The sequence below is a fragment of the Sparus aurata genome, chromosome 7 (assembly GCF_900880675.1).
Source record: "Sparus aurata chromosome 7, fSpaAur1.1, whole genome shotgun sequence".
In the NCBI taxonomy this organism is placed as follows: domain Eukaryota; kingdom Metazoa; phylum Chordata; class Actinopteri; order Spariformes; family Sparidae; genus Sparus; species Sparus aurata.
This window is the reverse complement of record NC_044193.1, coordinates 35,987,257-35,997,798: the sequence shown is the minus strand read 5'-3', so window position 1 is coordinate 35,997,798 and position 10,542 is coordinate 35,987,257. Positions and strand designations below refer to the sequence as shown.

Genomic DNA, 10,542 nt, shown 5'->3' with positions numbered 1-10,542 from the left:
CTAACCCTAACCCTAACCCTAACCCTAACCCTAACCCTAACCCTAACCCTACCCTAACCCTAACCCTAACCCTAACCCTAACCCCTAACCCTAAACCCTAACCCCTAACCCTAACCCTACCCTAACCCTACCCTCACCTAACCCTAACCCTACCCCTAACCCTAACCCCACCCTGGTATGAACCCCTGACCTTAACATCAGTGAAACCCTATTCCTAAACCCAACCTGACCTTTAACCCCAGCTTTGATCTCATCTTCTAACTTCTAACCACTCCAATAAAAACTTCAAACCCTAATTATAGCAGCTTTAATTCAATACATGATTTCAATTTGGTCTTTAAAAATACTTACATGATTCCAATTTGGTCTTTAAAAACAGATACATGATTCCAATTTGGTCTTTAAAAATTAAATACATGATTCCAATTCGGTCTTTAAAAATAAATGCCTGATTTCAATTCGGTCTTAAAAAGTAAATACATGATTTCAATTCATTTTTTCAAAATAAATACATGATTTCAATCTGGTCTTAAATAAATAATTAATTCATAGCAATTAAAAAACAATCTATTAAAAAGCAATTCATACTATAATTAATAACCAATTCATGAGAAACTAAAAACAAACCTTAAAACAACCAATTCATAGTACTTTAAAAATAGTCAATTCATTCTACATTAAAAATAATTCATAGTACAAAATTCATAAAAATCAAATCTACGTAGTTTAAAATCAAATATAATTCATAGAATACATCAAGTTCATACTTTATTCCCTTTAAAAACAACAGTAAAACACCTACTATGGCCAGAGTGGGGAGAGTCAATACGTATGGACATGCCCAGACACATTCCAGGGGGAGGGCATAAAAGGAGGAGGCCAGGCAGGCAGCTCACTTCTGCTGTGACTCCCATGAGAGAAGCACCTCTGAAGACCAGTCGGATTCTACTTTGTGAGAGACTTTTGGTGTGACTCCTATTAGAGGAGCACCTCTGAAGACCAGTCGGATTGTTTCCTGTGTGCTAAGGCCTGAAGAAGACTCATTAGAGTCGAAACGTCGCCGTTTTAGCACACAGTTTGTTTTGTCAGCTGATTCATTATCTGTCAGTCATTCACTGAGAAACACATATATTGTTGCATAAGCACCTATATTGTTGGAGAAGCACATATATTGTTGCATAAGCACCTATTATTATACATATCTACACTAGCAAAAACAAAGTATAACTATACCTACCTATAATTATTTAAATACACCGCGAAAACATATTGATGGAAGGCGGTTGGAAGGAAGTGCGCTACGGGCGCAGACCTCACCGTCAGCGTGATCCCGGATGGGACCGAGTAAGAGAGGTATCCTGGGGGAAGGACCGTGCACCTCCCGTGCCATCTTTGACGCGGGCTCAGTTCCCCTACCCTAACCCTGTTTTCTGAAATGTAAATTTGTTTTCTGAAATGTTAATTTGTTTCACTAATGTAATTTTGTTTTATGATATGTAAAAATGTTTTCCAAAATGTAAATTTATCTCAAGCTTCGTAAAAGTGTTTCACATTTTGTAATTTTGGTTTGCACCTCCTGGCCACCGTAGATAACACTTTGAGACACACCAAGTTCACGAGCAACATCTGACTGCCTTTTGGTATTGGCCCCAATATGTAAGGCAAACTGTACACAGTGAGACCATTACGTGGAAAACACAAAATGAGGTGTGTCTATCACCCCAATACAATTGCCTCCCTATCCCAAAACTCTCTGAAGTGAAACAAACATCGTATGTATGAAATCCACTGAGTCTCTCACAATATCCCTAACTTATTCTGAGTTATATATATATGTATGTATGTATGTATGTATGTATGTATGTATATATATATATATATATATATATATATATATATATATATATATGTATATATATACACATACATACATACATACATACATATAGGAGACATGCAGTGTAGAGGAGATGAGCGAAGGGGCAGCCACACATGCCACGGCGCCCAATGAGCAGTGTTAGGGGTCGGTGCCTTGCTCAAGGGCACCTCGGCAATGCCCAGGATGTGAACCAGCCCTCTCCAACTGCCAGTCCACATCATTCTTTTTTTGGTCCGGGTAGTAGTTATAATAATAATAGTAGCAGTATAATAGTTTGAGTGCATTTCATTTGTTCTTCTTTAGTATTTAGACAAGTAAGCCTTCAGTAATTTGATCCCTTCTGCACTTTTTAGAAAAACAGAGTAATCTGAATAAATAAAGGTAAAGGTAAGTATTACAAATCACTCACTCCAACTCTTTACTTTTATTCTTCCACCTGTGACGGTCCTAGTCCTTAGGCTAGTATCTGTGTTGTCCTGTTTCCCTCTTCCCTGCCTGTGCTCCTCTTTTCAGATCCTTCCCGATGGTCTGGCCCTGGTGTCACCTGTTTAGAGCCTTTATAAGGGTTGGGGTTGATTAGGTGATCCCAAGACAGCACTCTCTCTCGCTCCTGGAAGGCTGGTACCATTTTTGGACACTCCATTTAGGTTTTGTTTGGGTTGTGATTATGTTTAGATAGCTTTGGTTCATGTTACATAGTTTAGGTTAGCACCCACAGTTTCATTGCACCCAACACCCATCTTTCACCAGTGAATTTACACTTCATAGTTTGCTTATGTTGAGCTATCTTTATTAAATGATTTGTTTACTTAAGCAGTTGGTATGTGGACTTCCCTTCTTTGTTGTGCTCATGACATTTATTATTTCTTCTAACAATTTCCTTGAAATATTGTCTTTTTAGATATCAAGGGCGAAAAAAACGAGAAAGTGTTATTGTTTAGTGTAAACTCGAGTATCTACAGAGATCGATGGGCTTCCAGGACTCACAGCAGCCTGCTTTGTTCGTCTAGCATTTGGAAAAACATCATGACTGTAAAGCAATCACAGTCACTGACCTCAGAAGCTACTTAGTTAGTTTGTCACTTTTGGACAGACTGTGGAGCATTGCAACAGCTGCGCATGTCACAGGTGTGTTGCTTAGTTTTAGTTACAAGCCAAAAAAGTTGGGAGACACTGTACCACTGAAAATAAATGCTCTACTGTCCAAACAATACGACTTCATGCCTCTGAGGTGCCTTTTCTTTATGATTTATGCAAAGATGTATTTACAAAACACATTTTTACATAGCAAAAGCTAAATTGAAAAAATGGGAGGAGGTATGTGGAATAGTAAGGGTGTTGTTTTAAATGTTATTTCAGGTATTTTTGTTGATTATATTTGATGCATGCATATGTAAGTGATTAAATGAAGAAGACACGGACAGAATAAAAGTATGACTCTTAAATAGCACCAGATTCTGAGTTTTTATCGTATTTGAGGATTTTCTTGTGAATTATTGAATTATTCTTGCTATCAGAGCTTTTCAATTAAATGATGTTTACGTACGTTCTGCTTCTAACGTTCTAATAGTCCGACCAGAGGACAAACTACTGTCTGAAACATTAAATTGCACAAATAACATAGCTTACTACTTTCAATGCTTTATGTATGTGGATTTTTTATTTTTATTCGTAAACTATGGTTATTGCTAATATATACTGTATAGCCTTGCCAGTAAAGTGGACCCTTAATCCAAAAACAAGTGTATATTAGGTCTTAAGAAATAGTTTGTCTACTATAGATAGAGAGGGAGACTAAGAGGTTTTAGATAATTTCAGCAGAAGTGCCCCTCATACTCTGAGGACTTACTCAGCGTGGTGACGAACTCCCGCAAATGCTTGGTGGACGCTGCGCAGCAATCTGCAACTATCGGAGTCAAGTTCAGCCAATAACAACAGTTTATGAAAGGACCTATTTTGGTTGACCTGTAATACAAGTGTTGTATGTTATGTGAATGTTAGTAGTAGTAGTTTGTGCTCTAATGAGACCACAGTTGCTCGCAGCTTTAATTATTGATATAAATTCAGAGCCTGCCTTTTGGTATTTGCACAGGATTACATGAAGGTCATAGTGTTATCAATTAGAATAAAGGTAGTATACAGGTAAAATGTTACAGTCCCTTTCAGAGCTAGTTCACCTCTGTTGAATAACTGGTTTGGGCAGCTGTCCTGATAACAACAGAAACTGGATTTCATGGAGGAGCAACTTATGTAAAAGTTAAATAGTAATAGAATGAGTGACATAACTAATTCATTTGATACCAAGTATTGGTAAAGTACTGTTATTACTTTTTAATAGAGTAATGAGTAAAAATATACATATGTATATGTATATATATGTATATATATATATATATATATATATATATATATATATATATATATATATATATATATATAATTACTTGCCAAACAGTGCTTGTCAGCACAAAGCTGAAATTGAATTATTGTTAGGAAATCCTAGCAACCAGAAATAAAATTATTGTTAGGACAGCCTGTCATATCAGATTCATAAACAATTACCGAATAAAAAATATTTTTTCATATCAGATTCATAAATAATTACCGAATAAAAAATCATTTTTCATTTTCCAATTTCAGACTCTCAATCGAGTATCCAAAAAATCTAATGATAGACAGATTTAATCCATTTGCACTGATTTACAGATACATTTTATTCTCATCTACCACATTACATCTGGAGTCTGTGTTGGCTACTATCACCTGGTTTCAGTTCCATTGAATGATGATTTGCTTTTCTTTTAAAGATTTTTTCTGGCATAGACACCTTTGTTAAGCAGTAGACAGAGGAAACATGGGAGAGAGAGGGGGATGTGACATGCAGCAAAGGACCTCCGACCGGAATTGAAACGGGGTCGGCTGCGTACATGGCATGCGCTCTAACCACTCCACCACCTGCGCGCCCATGATTTGCTTTTTTTGCCACATATAGTAAAATGGTAACCAAATACCTTCTATATTTTATAGAAAACGTATGGTTAAATCTAATATGACTATCTCATCTTTGACTCAAATTCATAATGGGCATTTTACAGATATAACAATATCAATAATAATAATAATGATAATAATAATAATAACAATAATAATAATGATAATAATAACAATAATGTTTGTTGCAGTCTTAATGGACTTATTTTCCACTCTAGCATTGGAATAAAATCCTCATCCTAGCTATACAGAGTGCCGACAAAGACAATCTTGAATGTCTGAGGAATACAGAGAGATTTAATAGTGTTTATTTCTAGTTGTTAATATTTCTACCACCACTAAAGAGGTTGCTTAGCATTATGTTAGTTAATAAATCGTAAAATACAGTCACTCATTCAGAATTATTCTCAGCAGTTTCTTTGGGGCAGACAATGCCTTCGAAGGTTGCAGTCGCCCCCACGTTCTCCACATTCTTGGATTTTGCAGGAATCTAGAGGAGGGACAGCACAGTCTCTTAATGCTTATTAATGGTCAGCAAAATCCTTAAAATGTAATGTACCTCAGGCCACTTGAAGCAGCGCACAACAAACATTATTTATTATCATCATCACTTTTAAATTTTTTATGAACAGCTTGCTTGGTCTGATGTGGCCAAAAGTTATGTTACTGCTGACTCTAAAGAGTGAAGTTATTATGTTTCCCCTAAAGTTAAAACTCAGTAATGATCTCCTCCCTGCTGATGGAATTTCAAGTTTCGTAGTAAACAAAACCTTTCTGGAGCTTCAGAGCAAAACAGAATTGCAGCATTGTGCTAAACAACTTAAGTAGCTGAGGACTTGTTTTAAAACATTAAAAAAACACAAAAAACTGAACGGCTCCACACAGCTCGTCCGGCTAAATCCAAGTCTTTGGAAGCCCTGAGATGCCAAAAGGATTTGGAAAATTGTTAATTATACCCTTTATAAGCGGAAGTCTATGCTGTATAGCTGCTAAGCTAAAAGTGTTGGTGCGCACTCTGTCTGAAGTGGGTGCACAAGCTCCATTGCGCATCTGGACACCGGACAAGCTGTATGGAGCCATTTAATGTTTTCTTCAGTGGTTTATTAAAACAAGTCCTCAGCTACTTCGGTTGTTCAGGAGAATGTGTTTTGCTGTTAAGCTCCAGAATTTTTTTGTCGACAATAAAACTTCCCCCAACTTTCTATCAGCATGGGGGTGAGGAGATGAGAGAATTTCAATTTGTGGGTCAAGAAATAATTACACATTTTTGAGTGAACATACCCTTTATAATAAAACATAATTTGATAGCACACAATTACTCTGATACACAAAATAAATGAGAAACACTGCAAGATGTTTTTGCAGTGACATATTTTTACCTGGTTGCAGACAGCCTTTCCATAACGTACAAAAGTGGCAAAGTGCTCGCAGTTGAGATTGAGAAGATCATATGTGAAGACCTGATCCAGAAGGGCATCGCGTCGTAGCCTCATATCCTCAGCTGTCGATGGTGTGAAGGCATGGCGGTTGTTACTGATTAAGACCTGGGCACCCGAGGGGACGTTCACCGCACCAAGAGGTACTCTCCGGATCCTGGTTTCCCCAATTAGAAGGTCCCCACATACAGGCAATATTGATTGCAGGTAAGTACGTATGAGTTTCAGCGTTTGCCCCTCCTCTGTAGAAAAGAATATATATATATATATATATATATATATATATATATATATATATATATATATGAGAGAGAGAGAGAAAATACTTTACTATCTACCTTATGTATATATTTATCATTGCTTGCATGTGCAAAAAAGTACATTAAAAAAACTAAATATATCAGAATCAAAAAAAGAAAAAAGACACATTAAAACAAATTAAAATAGAAATGATAGGAGCAGCTTCAAAACGAGCACCGGGTACGTCATCTTGAATGGAACAGTTTACTCTCAGGATTTACAGTAGTTAGTTGATCACCATGAAACAATATGTATCGTTTAGTGTTTATACTAATGTCAAATAGCACCATAATAGACTAAACCAGCCTGTTGTTGAGCTGCTGCAACTGAACTCGTCTTCAAGCTGTCAGAGCTATGATCTCCAGGGGAAGCTCTGGGATAAAACCATCTCGATCAATTTCATGATGACAATTTTCAAAATGATAGAAATGTATGACTATTTTCAATACAGTCCGTTTTCCTCCACCTAGAATACACTACACAAACAGCCAAGCACACAGCAGAGAAACAAATGCATGTGGTGGATGCATGTTTCTGGCCACTCCTACTCACAACAACTCAGAATGACGGTGTCGAGCCAACACAAGAAAATGAGCGACCCGACTAGCAAAACTGAGTGCGAGGAAACTCACAAAGGCAAAGAAATTGTACCAATTAAAAGGTCACACCACTTTGGTGATTTAGAAATAGTTGGGCTACCCAGTGGCGTGCACAGACTTTTTAAAGGGCAGGGGCAAAACGAAAAAAAAGGGCACATACAGCGTGTCCTCGCCACTGAAGAGGGCACTTTAGTGTGCGTTTTGGCTCCCAAGAGGGCAGTTTATCATGTTTTAACCAGCCAAAGGGGCAGTTTGGTGTGTTTTGCCAACCAAGAGGGCATTTTAGCATGCGTTTTTCACCAATTGGGCCACAAGGGGGGGGGGGGGGCGCAAAATGTGTCGGTGACAGTTGGTGGTCTGGTCGCACGTCTGAACCACATCAGGTCTTACAGAACAGGAGGCTAATGAAAATGAACTGAACAACTACCTGCAAGCTCAAGCATGTGCAATATTCACAGGATACAGTAGCATAATGATGCTCAACATTTAACTTTTTAGTTTATTTTTTTCAATCAATGTTAAGTTCAGTATAATACTAATATAAATTTGAAAAGAACAATTTGTTGTACATATTTATCATTTTATTAATTCAGGTTTTAACATGAAGCCATTTGGTTGGTTGGTTCTGTTGTATGATTGTCATTTATTCATTCTGACATACCCCGATAACAGTTTTGGCCATATCGCCCAACCCTAAGCTGTACTTTGTTTTTCAGTGAACAAAGATGACAAATAAATTGATAATAGATAAATAAAAGAGTGGGAAAAAGCAAGAAAAGTATGGCTAAATTGTTTTTGTGTTCTGTATTTTGTAATAGCGATGATTGAGGACCACACAATGATAGTAACTGGCTTGTGAAGATGATGATGCATGATTACAACAATGTTCATCTTTGTGCATTGGAGCAGTTGTTACCCAGTTCTTCATTTTGTAATCTGTGTTACTGTAACCCTAACCCTAGACAAAAGCATTACCTTTTCATATGCCTAATGAAGTAGTTTTGTGCCTGAACTGCGTCCGTTTGACAATGTTAATAACAATCCAAAAATCATATTATGAGCTGTCTCTCAGCAAGATTTATTTTGAAAGTCTAACCAGATGTAGCACTTAAAATGTATGTTTTATTTTTTCAATTTACTGTGGAGCTTCACATCCAAAACATACACTAGAGGGCGAGGTGGAGTGTCATATTGTGGTGCTAAAGAACAATTACCAAGCTGTGGCTTGTGTTTTTCCTCCCCCAGTTGTCAACTTTTTCATTATCAAATGATATATTATCCACTATTAGAATATTACCATATAAATTAAAGGACAGCCCTGCCCCACTCCTGGCTACAAAAACGTTTTGCCTATTTATCATGGTCCTGCATTATAACTGGTTACCCTACAACAGTCCTTCAAAACTGAAATATTCCTCATGGATTTTGTCATATGTCAATCATAACCTAATTCTGAGGTACCATCCTGTCAAGGAGCACTATATCAAAAATTTAATTTTTTCAAAGAAAGTGACGTACGTATTTTTGCTTGAACAACTGTAAATCTATGTAATGTACTGGAAGTTGTCCTCACCTGCAACAGCAAAATGGATTACGTGTCCATCTTCATCATACACTCCCCAGTGTGAATAGCCGATGGGATAGGAAAATTCTATCAAGTCTCCAAATTTAGCAGTGGACACAATTTCTCCAACCTGCAATCATTACAGAACACGTGACAGTAAATAAAATGATAATAAAAGAAGCAGTTTCTGACATGCCTCCACCCTGCTCCACTCCCTAACCTGCCTGGGAGCAGGTTTAACTACATTACATTCAGTTCAGGGCCGAGCTGGTATCAACAGTTCTTTAGGTATGGTAAATACTTGTCATGGCCAGATGAACTGACACTAAAAACCCTTGTAGATGTTGTTTATTTGTCAGGCATGCACTCACAGATATGATGACATCGAGTTCTTGCTCCTCTGGAGGTTGAATGTGCTTGTTGTAAATGGCTTTGGGCAAACTCAATGAATGCAATATGAAATAATGTAATAATGCAGGTTATGCTTTTCTTTTTCAAAGATTCTCCTGGAAGATAGTTAACCTCACTGTTTCATTGGCAAAAGTATCAATCTATATGACCACATTACATTACACTGATAACTTAATTTTACATTGCTGACATTACATTAACTACATAATCAAAGTCTGATTTATTAAGAATGCAGGTGCTGCTGCACTATACAATTATAAATTGGCTTATATCAGCTGTCACTGTTAACAATTCTGTGCCTTTGCCAGATAATTCCACTGATAATGTGAGTTGTTGGTTCCTACCTGCTCCTGATAATCCATGGCTGACTCCAGGTAAGTTAAGTGAGGACTGTGTCATCTGCTATATGGCAGTTCCTCTTACAGGGTGTGTTCTGTAACAATCTTGGTTGGACTGTTGAGGGAAAAGACAACTGATTGGCTGAGACATTACATCACCAGTCGAATGAAAACACTGCTTCAACAAATAATAACACATAACCAATGTTTAAAAACTGCCATATCTAGGTTTTTTTTTTTCTCATAACTGTTTGCCCTTTGTGAAAATGATTCATGTCACTCTGCTATGACAGGATGTGTTGGTATTGACATTGTTTGTAAAAGACACCCACAGGCAGGTAGAAAAACCAGAAAACAAGCTTCATAAACCTAAGCTGAAATACAGGAACCAAAAACTGCAGGCAGTAAAACAGAAGAAGCTTGGACAAGTACAGAAAAATACAAAACTAAAGTGAGAGCAAACCAAAGAGGCACAGGGAACAAAAGCACGAACACTGAAGAGACATGAACATATCGGTCTAATTAACTGATCAAACACAAGACAATACAGAAAACAGGCGGGAAAAAAGATAGATCTGGGAAGTGTAAAGCAAAACATAACACATGAGGAGAGTCTGCTCCAACATCAAACAGGTGATCACAAAAATAAAAGCCTACGACCATGACATGTATGAGGGTATAAGAGGAGTACAGAAGTGTGACAATGTATGTGTTTTTGTGTGTCAGAATGTATACATGTGTGCTTCAATATGTATAGTCATAGGCGGAAATCCCGGGGGGGACAGGGGGGACATGTCTCCCCCCTCCAGAAAAGCTGTCTCCCCCTTGAATAATTTGAGACACAATTAATAATTTTTGAACAATGCATTAGCATTTATTGAAAGCACAATGTAAGCGGTGCTCATTATAATCGTGCAATAATGTGCTATTTACATCTTTAAAGTCCCCCCCCCTCTCATTCTTACAAATGGTTGAGTCCACCCCACACTCTTTCCAACGGGCAGAGCTAGCAGCCGCAGCAGCG

At 37.5% G+C, this 10,542-nt stretch overlaps 1 protein-coding gene across 1 annotated transcript; it reads right to left on the bottom strand.

Moving 5' to 3' along the window:
* Window positions 1-4,534: 4,534 nt before the first annotated feature.
* On the bottom strand, window positions 4,535-9,591 carry LOC115585305 (phospholipase A and acyltransferase 2-like). The gene is made up of 4 exons (XM_030423591.1): window positions 9,525-9,591; window positions 8,779-8,899; window positions 6,250-6,548; window positions 4,535-5,360 (listed from the first exon to the last, which is right to left on the bottom strand). Exons 1-4 carry the CDS (start codon window positions 9,540-9,542, stop codon window positions 5,262-5,264), a joined length of 537 nt encoding a protein of 178 aa, XP_030279451.1. The 5' UTR covers window positions 9,543-9,591; the 3' UTR covers window positions 4,535-5,261.
* Between the last annotated feature and the right edge of the window lie 951 nt (window positions 9,592-10,542).

Excerpts from the sequence above, each read along its gene's own strand:
- LOC115585305 (XM_030423591.1), bottom strand. Across the intron at positions 6,549-8,778 it reads AATCCATTTTGCTGTTGCAG|AGGAGGGGCAAACGCTGAAA; the intron begins GTGAGGACAACT and ends TCTTTTCTACAG. Across the intron at positions 5,361-6,249 it reads GAAAGGCTGTCTGCAACCAG|ATTCCTGCAAAATCCAAGAA; the intron begins GTAAAAATATGT and ends TCCCTCCTCTAG.